The 14,229-nt window shown below is 39.4% G+C and overlaps 2 protein-coding genes across 2 annotated transcripts in view; both read left to right on the forward strand.

The window, feature by feature from the left end:
- Positions 1-3,063: 3,063 nt before the first annotated feature.
- On the forward strand, positions 3,064-9,081 carry hrh1 (histamine receptor H1). The gene is made up of 2 exons (XM_034586510.1): positions 3,064-3,275; positions 5,163-9,081. The coding sequence occupies exon 2, from the start codon at positions 5,401-5,403 to the stop codon at positions 7,045-7,047; it is 1,647 nt and encodes a 548-aa protein (XP_034442401.1). The 5' UTR covers positions 3,064-3,275; positions 5,163-5,400; the 3' UTR covers positions 7,048-9,081.
- A 2,920-nt stretch (positions 9,082-12,001) lies between these two features.
- Positions 12,002-14,229, forward strand: part of atg7 (ATG7 autophagy related 7 homolog (S. cerevisiae)) — a 52,503-nt gene continuing 50,275 nt past the window's right edge. Inside the window, exons 1-2 of the mRNA XM_034585743.1 lie at positions 12,002-12,332; positions 13,878-14,138. Of these exons, the coding sequence (XP_034441634.1) occupies positions 13,946-14,138 (193 nt within the window). The 5' untranslated portion in view covers positions 12,002-12,332; positions 13,878-13,945. The remainder of the gene's footprint in view (positions 12,333-13,877; positions 14,139-14,229) is intronic.

Here is a 14,229-nt window from a genome sequence, read left to right on the forward strand (position 1 = left end):
ATGATGTCATCATGATGTCACTAAAATGAGTCAGATGTGAAGTTGGGAAGATTGCAATACCTTTTGTGACACGATATTGTGAGATACGATCTACAGATGATTTGGACAAACCGATTAGTCATCATCATTTTGCTGAAATGACATCATGAGGGTGAGAGTTATTATTACAATATAAAAAAGTTCAAATTAATTGGGGGGTATACATATTATTTTAGAGAATTACAACAACAATGCCTTTGACTTAATGATGTTAAAAGTTTATAAGGTAACCTTGTTTAGCAATGAATTGTTAATGTGACTAATTTCACCCGTTTCAGAAAAACAATGACCTGGGTATAGACCTAGAACTCTGAGTGCAGCCATATTGGCATGAAATTCATTGTTCACAGTCAGACTCCCATGAGAGAAAAATCAATTGACTCTGTGACATTTGTTAAATCAAACTTTTTATTTTCTCAAGTCTTTATTTCTCGACTTGCAATAAATTGTAACAAGGCTCACACATCTGGCTGAAGTGAATGTTACCCTTCAGGTTTATACATGTGTGTCTACTGGCACCCCCTAATAATAATAAAAGTTTTCCAAAGCAAGATTTTTGCCTGTTTCCTTTGGCACAAAGTCAAACATGTTTCCAGAGGGTGTTGCAACAATTTGCTCCTTGTCACCAATCCTGTTTGTGACATTCATTTACAGGATGGAGGTGGTAAGAAGAGATTGCATCCCTTCTCTTTGCAGACAATGTCGTTCTGTTGGCTTCAGCAGACTGAGGTGGTTTGCGGTCAGCACCTCAAAGTTGGGGGTGGGTTCCTGCCCCAAGTGAAGAAGGTGAAGTATCTCAAGGTCTTGTTTTCAAGTCACCGGAAGACAGAGCAAGAAGACAGGTGGCTTTCTGTTTCTGCTTTGTATTAACCAGTGAGCCCGGAAGGCAAATTTTAGTATTTTTCAATTTCCGGTCCTCGACCTGTGGCCTTAAGCACTGGGTAGTGACAGAAAAAATCCGTTTGGGGATACAAGTGGCTGACATGTGCTTTCTGCGGCCTTTCAGCCTCAGAGATAACGGGAAAGGTTCGGACATCCGGAAGACCCAGGCATGATTTGGCCAATCAAGTCATGGGGGCGGCTGGTACATTGGAAAATGAACTTCTAGAATTGTTTTGATATCATTTACAATTTGCTGTACAGTGCTGTTAGTTGTTTGGTTTATTTGTTGGGAGATTAATGGGATTATTTTGTTTGTAGTTGGCTTATCCACTGATATGCTTCCAGTACATCGGCTGGTTGGTTAACGTTATTGAAATTCAGCCTTTAGCCAGGTGTCACAACAGGATAATAAAAATAGAACAGAATGACTGGATCAGTTGCAATAAAGCTATAAACACGCGTCATAAAGAGATAAGGTCGAGCAAACCCTCCCTCTGTTCAAACTTTCATTTTCTCTGTACTATAGTAACATTCATAAACTGTAAAGGTATTACTGCTGCTATCACTACGTTTTTTCTTGAAGGCTTATTGCAGATAGTATTTCATAGTAAGTTGTTTAACCTCAGAAAATGTAAATTCTTAAAGCTGAGCTAAGATGACTTGAGTCAAACTGGGAACAAGTCAAACTGGTTTTCTTTATATTCGACATAAAGCCACACACTGGCACTGGTGACCGTTGGCTGACATGTTGTGTTGGGATATCGAGCTCGGGATGTATTTGTGTTTAATTTGGTAAAATGGAATTGAGTTGAATTGAGACTCCTGAGCAGAATGAGCACTGGCATAAATCCTTCAAATTGCTTTCACTTTTCTGATACCCCTCCGGAGAAGGAACACAACTATGTTTTTTCATAGTTTTGACACGATCCCTCCATGACATTAATGGTCAGAAGAGAATATACTTAAAAGCACCACAAAATATACCAGTAGAACGTATGTACTAATGGTCTGTACATTTCAAAGCAATATCTGTAAAATACATTAAAAACATATTTTTTAAAAGTTCTATTATAAAACTGAAACCTACAATTACTTAAGTCTCTGCCTACAGATGTTTATCAAATCTGTGGGGATCCCAAACTTTTCAACCCCTGACCCAAAACTAACATAACAGTGCCAGAGACTTGTGACCCCCATTATCCCTGAGGTGGTTGAGGCAGACAAAGAAGGCTATATCCCAACAAATGGCATACATGGACATCTGGTAATGTGTTCGGTGATAATTAAATCTGACTTGACCAGATGATAAAAACATGTTATCATCATCTTAAGGGTCATGTGGGGACAAAGAAAATCAGAGCACTTAAAGTGATAGTTCTCACAAAAAATTTAAAATTCACTCATTATCTACTCACCACTATGCTGGTGGAGGGGTGGGTGATGTGTTTGAGTCCACAAAACACTTTTGGAGTTTCAGGGATAAACAGTGTTGCAGCCAAATCCAATACAATTGAAGAAACTGTTGACCACGTCTTCAAAAGTAAAAAAAACAACAGAAAAAATTATAAAATGTCTCCATACTGCTCCTGTGGTGTCATCCAAGTGTCCGTAACCTCCGCATTCGCACGTGGATCACGAGCGAACATTAAGGCTAACAACATGGTGTAAATGTTCTTGCTTCGAGTCGAATTTGAAAGTAGGGGCTTACGTTATGTACGTTACATTGTTTGTTTTTTTTTTGTTTTCTTTTAATGTTTGAAGACGTGGTCCCCGGTTACTTCAATTGTATTAGACATTGGCTATTATTATTATTTGCATATTTATATTTTACATTCATAAAAACTTAAATTACTATTTTTTTATATGATTTGGGGATATCATCTGGAGACCACCCCTCTCAGTGTCTCACCACCCCCCGGGGGTCCCGAGCCCTACTTTGAGAACCTCTGCTGAAGGTTTTGTTAATCGACCTCTCATTTGTTCCTTCAGCATAACTTTGTTTCGCCGCAGTAATCTCCACATGTCATCGCTATGCAGGAACTCGCTGGAGCCCACTCGCTCGCTGACGGTGTGAATCCCACACACAGTGAAATCATGACGCGCGACCCCGTCAGGTGAAAACTCCATCCAGAGACAGTCACTCATTTTTATGGCTGCACTTGTTCACGTGGACTCTGTAGTCCGAGTTCAGTCCAGAGAAAAGAGAGGGAGAGCTGAAGGAGAAGGAGGAAGAGATTCTTCTTTCTTTCTCCTTAAAACCTTTGTCAATCATTCTTTTTGTTGTTGATTTTCACCCCGAACACAAGAAGCTGGAATAACAACGCACACTTGGACGTGGAAATTCATGTTGAGAGGTATGTGTGGAAACGATTACTGAGATGGTTGAAGTGATTAACTTATACACGCGGTCAAAAGTCGATTCATTGTCTATTTTTTTTCGATCGTTTTCATACCAAAAGTGAAAAGTTTCCGTGCGCGGATCAACAGGTCGTTCTCTGCGCACTGACTTCGCTTCAAAGCCATTTCTCATGTTGATAGATTCATCAAAGGCAGCGCGATTAATCCGCGTCCGTGCTCCTTTTCTAATGAAACCAGACAGACAATGCTCATTTAGGATAATCACATTGAAGAATTAGAGTCTGATAGATATCATGTCCTGTCCTGGTGCAGTAAGATTGTGCAGCTCAAATGCAGAAAACACGCAGCAGGTCTATTTTTACCTCTCTCTTATCCATCCCCTCTGTACTGTGTCATTCTTTGTGAATTCAGTGAGTAATAAGGTTTCTAAATATTTGTGTTGCAGAGGCAGTTATTGTACACACAGGGATGCTAGACACACAGTCACACATTATAAATGATAGACTACTGTTTGAGTAAAAGCCTCTTATGCGAGGCTCAACACATGACAAACAGGATGTACTGTATGTGTGTGTGTTTTAGTTGAATCTTCATATCTTGTTTGTACATTTGATTTTGAGTTCAATTCAGTGCATTCATTATTATTTGTAATATGCTGCTGCCATTGTCCCATTGTTTAAATGACTGTTGAGCGATATGGCAAAAAATCGTATCAAGATTTATCGATGATATCATGATAAATGTCACATCATCATTTCTTTTGAGTTTAAAGAGTCCTGAGAGAATGTTGTGGTTTCAAACTTGATGTGCAGAGAATGACACCAAGTACATATTAAAATCCTCCTCACCACGCTTACACAATGCATAAGCCCTATATTGTGATATATTTTAATTTTGTCATAGACTATTGCTATTGATGACAGTTATACCGCAATTATTATTGTTATTGTTTTATCGCCCGGACTTACTTGTTCCCAAAAGCTGGAATTCTTGTCCATAAACCCCCTGGATGCAGCCCTCATACAGTATCCACAGTGTCGTAGTTCATTACCAGTGTTTGGTCATTTCCGTCCCTCTCGGGCTTATGTATTTATCTGTTTGATCGAATTGGTTGAGGCGAGCAGATGTAAACATGAAAGAAAATAAATCTTCCTGCATTGATTCATTTTAATATCAAAACCACGATGACAGTTAACTGATGAGTCACTTTCTGAGGGAGCGCTTGTAAAAAAACATCTCAGCACCCATTACTGCTCTGAGTAATTTGTGTTCTTTTTCCCCACTGAGCATGAAACACTTGTGGTTTTACTGATACAGCTTAGAGATAGACAGACAGACAGACAGACAGACAGACAGACAGACAGACAGACAGACAGACAGACAGACAGACAAATAGAAAGACACAGACAGACAGACAGACAGACAGACAGACAGACAGATACATAGATACATAGATACATAGATAGATAGATTTATAGCCTCCTTTGTTCCAGTCACAGAGTTTGGTCCTCTGCTGTGTATTGATGGGATGTGTCACCCTCGATTCATATGAGTGTAAAAAAGCCAGCTGGACAGTGAAAGAGAAACAGCATGAGCGATTTTAGTCCACGGAGAATGTATATCCGAACATAAAAGAACAAAGATCAAATGTGTCAAGCAGCATTTAAGTGTTTCTTTATCTTGCATCTTGCCCTTTTAGTTTATTTCTCTCTCATATCCTGAAAATCCATCCGAATGTGAGAAGAGAGAGATACTCTGCTTTACAATGTTCCATTTTTTGCTGAAAAAATGGGGTTAAAATCTTAACCTGTATTAAAACAAAAAAAAGAAAAGAAATATGACAAATTGTGATTCTAACCTCTAATGTTCTTTATGTTTTCCAGGTATTATCTGTTTGGATATATGTATTTATATGACAAATGGACTACACATCAACACAAGGCTGATGACGCCTTTTCCCAGTTTTGACAGGATTACTTTATTCTTCCACTGGTTGTTATGCAGCAATTTTTGACTCCAAACACCTTCATCACCTGATTTAAACACACTGCTTCATACAGTCTGCAGTTAAAGTCATGTTGGAGGACAGTTTTACACGATGAGTTGACCGTCTAACCTACCATGATGGAATCTGGTCTGTCATCATCCACAAATCCTGTACTTCTCCTCAACACCAGCAGCTACGTCAATAACAGCAATAACTGGAGTGGCCTCGTTGACAGTGACTCACTGAGGATCAATCGCACTCTGAGCAGCCACGGCCGCTTACACAACGTCCTGCTGGGGGTCTTTCTGGGACTCATCTCTCTCCTTACCATATTCATGAACCTGCTAGTGCTCTACGCCGTGAAGCGAGAGAAGAGCCTGCACACAGTCGGGAACCTGTACATCGTCAGCTTGTCGGTGGCGGATCTGATTGTGGGGACCACAGTCATGCCTCTGAACTTGGTGTATTTACTGGAGGATGAATGGAGGCTGGGTCGGGCTGTCTGCCAGTTTTGGCTCATTATGGACTACGTGGCGAGCACAGCCTCAATTTTCAGCTTGTTCATCTTGTGTTTGGACCGGTACCGCTCAGTCAGACAGCCGCTTAAGTACCTTAAGTATCGAACGCGAGGAAAAGCCAGTGTGATGATTTCTGGGGCCTGGCTGCTGTCGATTATGTGGATAATTCCAATTTTAGGATGGAGGTCATTCACACACGTAGACCTGAAACCTGAGGAGGAGAATAAGTGTGACACAGATTTCCGCTTCGTCACATGGTTTAAGGTCATTACTGCGGTCTTCAACTTCTATGTGCCCTCGATTTTGATGCTGTGGTTTTACACAAACATCTACTTGGCCGTGAGACAGCATCTGAGGGACAGGGAGAGAATCATCCATCCAACTGACTCGTTTGAGAATGAGAATGGACAAAATGTCAAAACACCTGAGAAAGATTCCCCAAAATCACCAGGGAGGGAGTGTAAAGCTCCGCTCAAACTCTCTAAAAAGCAACGCCTGCTGGACCACAACACTCTCGACCAGGCGTATTCACTCGAAGAGGCTGATAAAACCAAAATTGCTCCTTCTGCGTCTCACAGGAAAATTGTTGTCAAGTGCCAGCAGACATCGCTGCTTGCCATGACAACAGAGCGACTCAGAATTGCACGAAAGGCCAAACGGTGCTCCCTGGCCCCTGAGGCGAAGCAGCCAGATGCTGATATTCCCCTGAGGAACAACTCGGTGCCCAAGGACGTCATTTTCTTCGAGGGAAATTATGAGCACAAACTTCAAGCATCGTTAAACGAATGTCACGTCACAGTGCCAAACTCAGTTAGCGGCATCTGCGATATCAGTCAGGTGTCCAATGTGCAGAGATACACGTCGGCGCTCTATACCACCTACGACCCCAGTCAGGCTCTGCCGTGGACGGATGAAGGGGTTGAAGACGCCGAATTGGACCCGGCCAACGCGCTGACTCTGAGACAGACATGGCAAAAGTTTATAGAACAATCACGTCAGCGCATCCAGAGTCTGAGGATCCACAAAGAGCACAAAGCAGCCAAGCAGTTGGGCTTCATAATCGCTGCGTTCTTGTTGTGCTGGATTCCGTACTTCATAGCTTTCATGGTCATGGCGTTCTGCAGAGAGTGTGTGCACCATGACCTGCACATGTTCACGATATGGCTGGGTTACATCAACTCCACTCTCAACCCTTTCATATACCCACTCTGCAATGGGAACTTTAAAAGGGTCTTCAAAAGTATTCTGAACATTCGTTTGTGACAGGAAAACAAGCAGAACAAATATCATAGACGCTGCTGATGGACAAAACCATTGAATGTCTGTTGTTTCTGATTATTTTTAACTTTGTTGCTCACAGCACTTCTCAGACTCGGGGGAACAGTTTGGATGATGTCTGAACTTGATGTTATTTATTTTGTCTGTGTTATGCTACAGTGATAGTAACAATTGTGTGGGACTAGAGGTCTTTACACTGAGAGGAATTTGATCTCTGAACCAGGGAAACAGGGGCGCACATTTCTGTTTTCTTGGCTCTGATGCAGAACGATGGAAACTATGTCCAAAAATTGTTTTTAAAGATAATCTTTTTCCTTATTTATTCATCTTTTTTTGCACTATAAATCTAGAGAAACAGGGACGTGATTCAACCGGATGCTGGTAGATTTGTATTGTTTTACAAGCACTGTCGTGAATCACAATTTTTTTCTTTTTCATTTGTCACGTTTTCTCATTATTAAAACAGGATATGAGACATCAGGGCATCCAGGGAAAACACAAATCTTGGCATTTGTCTACTGAGCTGAAAAGGGATCTATTCTTTTGTCCTTTTGTTTCACGCTTCTATTTAAAGGTCTGCAAAAATTAATTAAAAAAAAGCTTACAGTTATTTCATTTAGTTTTTCAGAGATTAAAGCCATTATCTTCAAAATTATTCGCCATGAAGTGTTCTGGTCTGGTTTCATGTAGAAGATGCGAGTGAATCATTAAATACATCATGTAAAGAAATTTAACAATCAACAAAATACATATGTTATTAATTCATATCGACATACACAGTGTGGATAGGCTGCTATACAATTGTTAAATAGTGGCTGTGTGTCTGAATCAAAACACCACTGTCTGCACCGCGCCTGCTTAAATCCTGTTGTCAAACTGCATGATTGTTTTTGCTCTAACAAAACTGCCCTTTAGCTACTGATTGCCAAGCTTACTCATTTCTCATTCATCTGTTTTATGATGTGATGTGGCACCTTTTCTGCCATTAGCCTACGAGCATCAAATGTCATTTCACCCCGCTGCAGGAAAGAGCCCATAAATTTGAGACTGCTGTAATGCATCGGTATTGATTAAATATTTGGAAACAAACACACAAAGAGCTTCCAGTGTGCTCGAGCGTCACAGAACAACACACAGTATGGCTCCCATTAGGAAAAGGCTTTGCCTGCAATCTCACTGTGGAAAAACATTTTACCGTTCACGTAATATCAATGTGTTCAGATTTTCAAAAGCAGTTTGTTATGTCGAGTGATTTGCATTTTACATGTCAGGGGCCAATTGGTGTATTTAAAATTCTTGCATGTAAATTATACTGTTGGAAATCAGGTTGTAATAATTAAAAGTGCTGTCTATTACTCCAACACAAATGTGGCTCAAGAAACCCATAATGTCTCCTGTGCACAATGAACACAGACTGGTTGTGAGTCACTACTTAGCCAAATCAAACAAATCAGAGGGTGGGGTGGAACTGAGCTGGAAGAGGTGATGATGTGTAGATGTGTGTGTGTGATAGCACTGAGTACATCTCTGTCAACAGAATGGAGCCAGTGTCAGGCTGGTATTCAGGAAAAACACGGGTCTTTGAGATATCACAAATCAAAGCCTTTAAGTTTGGCTCGTAGATACAAATAACTGCAGATTTATACGGAAATTCTGTCCCATTGTGACAGTGCATTCATCACGTTTAATACACGCCACGGAAAGTTTTTATGTGCATGTACATCACATGGGCGTCTCTGAGAGCTTTTTTTCTCTAATGCGAATAAATTCCTGCTGCTGTCTGGCTTTCTTCATTCCCTCAAAGTTTTCTTTTTTACTGCAGGTATCAGCAAGAAAAGATGACTTAATGGCATTTAACGAGGTTTTAATGATGCTACTTGTTATTACAAACAGACAGATAGGGATATGTAAGGGATAAAGTCAGTTATCCCAGGGATTACCAAACCTTTTAGCCCCAGATCCCTAAAATAACAGCACCAAGTATCACCAGAGGTGGTTGAAGCACATGAAGAATATTGATTTGAGCTAGTTTGAAAAAAACTCACCTACGTGCACATATCACAATTTCTCCTGTGGTACTAAAAATGTACCTGCAGCAACTCATTTGTCATAATCCCATCAGAGGTCAGGTCACATGAGGAAAATCAGAAGGCTAAAGATATATATTTTATATCGATATACATCTTTTTCAACAATTATGACCAAGATAGGCTATTTCTAATTGTTTCTAAAAAATGTTTTTGATTTGTGGAAATCATCTTGTGACCCCTCCCTCAGGGTTCCCAACTCTTAGTTTGGGTATTTAATTATATATTATTACATTATATTATTTATATTATTATAATTGAATTGAATTGTCCAAGTTGACCCTGATAAACCTAATAGATAATTCACTGTATGTCGGAGAGGAACCTTAGTTGTGCAACTGACCAAACAATCATTGTATTTCAAACTATATTTATTGTTATTGTAGGAAAACCTGCCAACCAGCGATAACATCATCCCCTTTAGTGCCAGCACTCAGTTCTGTCAGTGAATGATTCAGGGAGGAACCTCTGCACCTCTCACCTCTTCATCTTCCCGTCTTTAACGTGTTCCTTATTATTTTGTGGGTGATTTATGTTACATGATTTATAGATGGGAGTCAAAGTTTGCCTAAAATGTGCTCATCAATCAAGCAGTTTTGCAGGATGCCACATTGAGGCTCTCTGAGGTGGTTTAAGTTACATCATTGTGTTGAAGCTATTTGCTTTGAGTGCTTGTGAAGGGTAAACCGAGGCTTTTTCAGATTTTAAATTGATCCATAACCCTCCAAAATTTCCCTTTCAAACATTTCTGAGGTGGTTGTCAAATGATAATGGTACTTCTTCAAAGAAGAAATACTTCATGTGATATGTAAATAAGAGAGGGCAGCATGAGGGGAATTTAACTGACAGGGCATGGCAAACATTTGCTATGGCTGCCAGTGACTACTGCATAGACACAGCATCTACAGAAATGTCTTACCTATAAAAGTGATTCTATTGTATCTTTTGCAAGTTTGCAACTTGATTTGATCATGCACCACAAAGGGGAGTCAACTGAAATTAAAACAGGACAATGGTTAAGTGTTAAACAGACTAACATCAACTGTGTAGTGCATATATTTAAGGAATTCATGGGTCAAATGAAACATTTTCTGCAGAAATTAATGTCTGTTTGCTTTATTTATATTATTTATGTAGTTGAGTTAAAATATTAATAAAATCTTATACCATATCAAGCTAATTTTGTCATATTTCCATAATACCTTGTCATGAAATTGAAATTTAAGTACGGTAGGAAAACGAATGGTGGGGAAGTTGACGTGTGCTATGAAAATCTAACTTAGCAACACAAGCCAACTGGTTTGACCAGTAGTTCACAGTAAACACATGAGTCTCACTGTTGGATGTGTTTCCTTATTTCACTCAACCAGTAAATACGACTCGAATGTCACTGAACCTCAAATGACCTCAAGCTGCAGGAGGAGCAACTGATATTTTAACTCATAATTTCACTGCAATAGTCAGTTTCAATTCTAAATTCAATGAATCTAACTGTATCCAAAGACCTAATGTATTTTTTGATAATTATAATAGTTAAATCAGGCTTATCTTACACATTTGCAATCTGACACTTAAAAAGCTGTTCAAAATTCTCAGACATTTAGGGTTCATTGTGGGTATTTAAAAAAATATTTGAGTATCTATAAAACCTGACTCAGTGTTTCAGCATTATATTTGTATTTGAGTACTTTTTGACAATAGAGAGAACAAACAAATGAACAATTTAGTAGTTTTATTATAATGTGGGGAAGGCTTTGAAAAAAAAAGATGCGACTCAAAGATGCAGAAAATATAATGTGGCTGTTGTATTTTGAAATAATAAGAAAATATGATATTTTAGAAACTACATGACATCGATATTTCTAAAATCTTTGCTTTGGGTGTGGTCCTTTATTTGTGTGTCCTCATTCTTATTAGGTTTTTCATAGTCACAGAAAATTTAAGAAAATAAATTGCATAGAAGAGCCAACTTGAAAAGTACGGTCTTCATTGCTTGCATTTCTGGACCAACACTTATCACATTTCTAACAATTACATAGAACATATAGTACATATAGTATTTATTACCTCCACCGAGGAGATTGTATTTTCGTCTGCGTTTCTTTGGTAGTTGCCAGTATTACACAAAAACTACTGGATGGATTACCAGGAAACTTGATTACCAGGAAGGATGCAGTAGCCTTTGGGTCAGAGAAGAACCTATTGAATTTTGGTGTAGATCTGGTTCATGGGGCAGATGTTTTCCACAACTAGTGTGTGTATGTTATATGTACCATGTAAAATACACTGTAAATAAGCCATTTTTACACTTCACTACTTCTGTTTTGGAGAGGCCTGTGCCAACCTGTGGATTCAAATATAGACAATACACTTTCCTTTCTTATTACCCATTTCTATGATCTTGCTTTTAATTCATTTGATCTTCTTTTTAACACCACTGTCTTTATTTTATTTTATACCTTTTGCTAGTTTCATGCTTTTTATCCCAAGTCTTTGTTTGACTGCTAACGTGTTTTTATTGATCCATCTTATTTCATGTCTTTGATTTTATTGTAAAGCACTTTGAGCTACATCCTATGTATGAAAGTTGCTGTATAAATAAAATGTATTATTATTACTATGAAGTTGACACTGAATTTAAGAGCATTTTTAAGTTAAAAGAAGTTTCTACTGCTCAGTTTGTGAGTGGCAGCTGGACATAGTTCGCTTGTTCCTCATTAGTGAACTTTACAGACAGAACTTTGCTGACTCATTATCGTTAAGCGGTGTCCGGATCGCGTCAGTTTTTTAATTTTCCCGCAAACTCCGGATTGGAAATGAGCTCGTAGTCCCTCTCGGATGAACCCGGAAGTGTGACACATGTGTTTGGTCTGAGGTGTGTGATGACGTCACCTGCAGCTTCACATCCTGGTTCACGTCTGTTCGCTCCGACATGAGAAGGAGCGGCGCCTACAGGTTCCTGTCGGTATTCTCCTGCTTCGTCGTCTGCGCCTTCCTGTTTTTATTTTGGTTCTTCATATTTTACACCATGATGCGCGTACCGTAAAGTAAAGAGACACATTTCTGCCGCTGTTTGCTAACCGGGGTTAGCCCGACGAGCTAATTACCCACAGTGCACCGCTTTATTGACAACGTCCCCCGGCTTGTCACATGATCAGCCTCAGCAGGAAGTGAGGATTTGTGGTAAGTAACCTCGGCTTCTTGAGATATTGACAAAGAAAACGCGTCTCTGGTTTGTTTGATATCTGGGTTGTGATGCAGTTAATCCTTAAATTGCGATGTGTAGATACTGCTCGCGTTAAAAAGCGTCAGAGGAGAAGAGGAAGCTGCTTCCTTCATGTGTCTGTGTTCACTCAATGATCAGTGACTTCACATGTGTGAAAGTCCTCACACAGAAAATATGGAGTTACAACTTCACTGTGATGCTCCAAAGTGTTTTCCTGTTGAAAATCATCTGAATAAAACAAGAGTGGTTGGACCTTCACACAAATATGTGTCAAGATGTTTACAACAGGAGGGCGACTACTTGATATACAAAACACCTACTCACATACTCTACCGGTACTGACACTGACTCAATTCATTTGTCATTGCTGCTCCCTTCATCTCTATCAGACATTTTCTTATGTACAAATACTTTAAACACAGACATTTCTCCATTATGTTACAAACTGTTTCTTCAAATCAATGTTGCAAATACTGTTACGTTGGTGTGTTCAGTTACACGCAGCATCTATTGCACCACCTGAGAGAGGATCCCTCGCGTGTTTCTCTCTGAGGTTTCGTTATTCTCCTGTTAATGTTTTTTTAGGTTAGTTTTTCTTTCCTCTTGTTGAGGGTTAAGAACGGCGGATGTCACACCTTGTTAAGCTCTATGAGACAAATTGTGATTTGTGAATATATTTTAATATGATTGCAAATGAAAAAACATTTTTTTGAAAATTTTCACAATTTAATGATGCACAACTTATCAAATAATCATTAATACAAATTATTTTTGCAGACCCAGAAATGTATCAGGATTGTCTATGTAGTCTGGACATTGTATTTGATCACAGATTCACATATTACACAAAGACCTCACAATCTGTAGAACATATGAGACTCTATATTAATGAATTGAATGATTTTGTACCTTGTTACTGTTTGATTGTTTATCAAATATCATCACTAGAGGTCCTGAGCTCAGAAGCTAATAGATTATGTTAGTTGTGTGTTTGTGAAGTTGCAATTTATGACATTGAATCAATCAATCAAATTTTATTTGTATAGCCCATATTCACAAATCACAATTTGTCTCATAGGGCTTTAACAAGGTGTGACATCCACTGCCCTTATCCCTCAACACGAGTAAGGACAAACTACTAAAAAAACCTTTGAACAGGGTAAAAAGAAGGTAGAAACCTCAGAGAGAGCCACATGTGAGTGATCCCTCTCCCAGGACGGACAGAAGTGCAATAGATGCAACGTGTAATAGAGAACATCAGAAAGATAAGGGTATTTGCAGCATTGATTAGAATAAACACTTTGTAGCATAATGGAAGGTAAATTAATTGATGGATTATTGTCAGTAATGGTTGAGTATCTGAGTAGACATATTGTATATCAAGCTATTCCACGGTCAGCTGCCAACTCGATCGTGGTCCACCACCACTATCAGATGCCAACACGATACAGGATCCACCATAACATGAATGTAACCTTCATACTGTTTGTGTGTCATGACAGATTACAGAGCCATCAAGAAGCCTACAGTTGTTTCATAGCACAGTTAGATACCTGGTAGTGAAGTTGTGATGGCGTCTGACACCAGTGGAGCCGCGTCTGACACCAGTGGAGCCGCGTCCTCTGCAGCGGACTTCAAGCTGCAGTTTGCTCCCCTCAGCAGCGCCATGGAGGCAGGTTTCTGGCACCAGCTCACTCAGAAGAAACTCAATGACTACAGGCTGGACGAGAGCCCCAAATGTATCAAAGGATACTACTACAATGGTGAGCAGTGCGGTCAGAGGGCATCATTATAACAGTGGCTCTCCAGTTGATGTTTTATGAATATATTTATTATGTAGTGCCAGAAAGAATT

The sequence above is a fragment of the Hippoglossus hippoglossus genome, chromosome 5 (genome assembly GCF_009819705.1).
Source record: "Hippoglossus hippoglossus isolate fHipHip1 chromosome 5, fHipHip1.pri, whole genome shotgun sequence".
NCBI lineage: Eukaryota > Metazoa > Chordata > Actinopteri > Pleuronectiformes > Pleuronectidae > Hippoglossus > Hippoglossus hippoglossus.

Coding starts and splice junctions, on each gene's coding strand:
- hrh1 (XM_034586510.1), top strand. CDS start 5,401: ATGATGGAATCTGGTCTGTCATCATCCACAAATCCTGTACTTCTCCTC.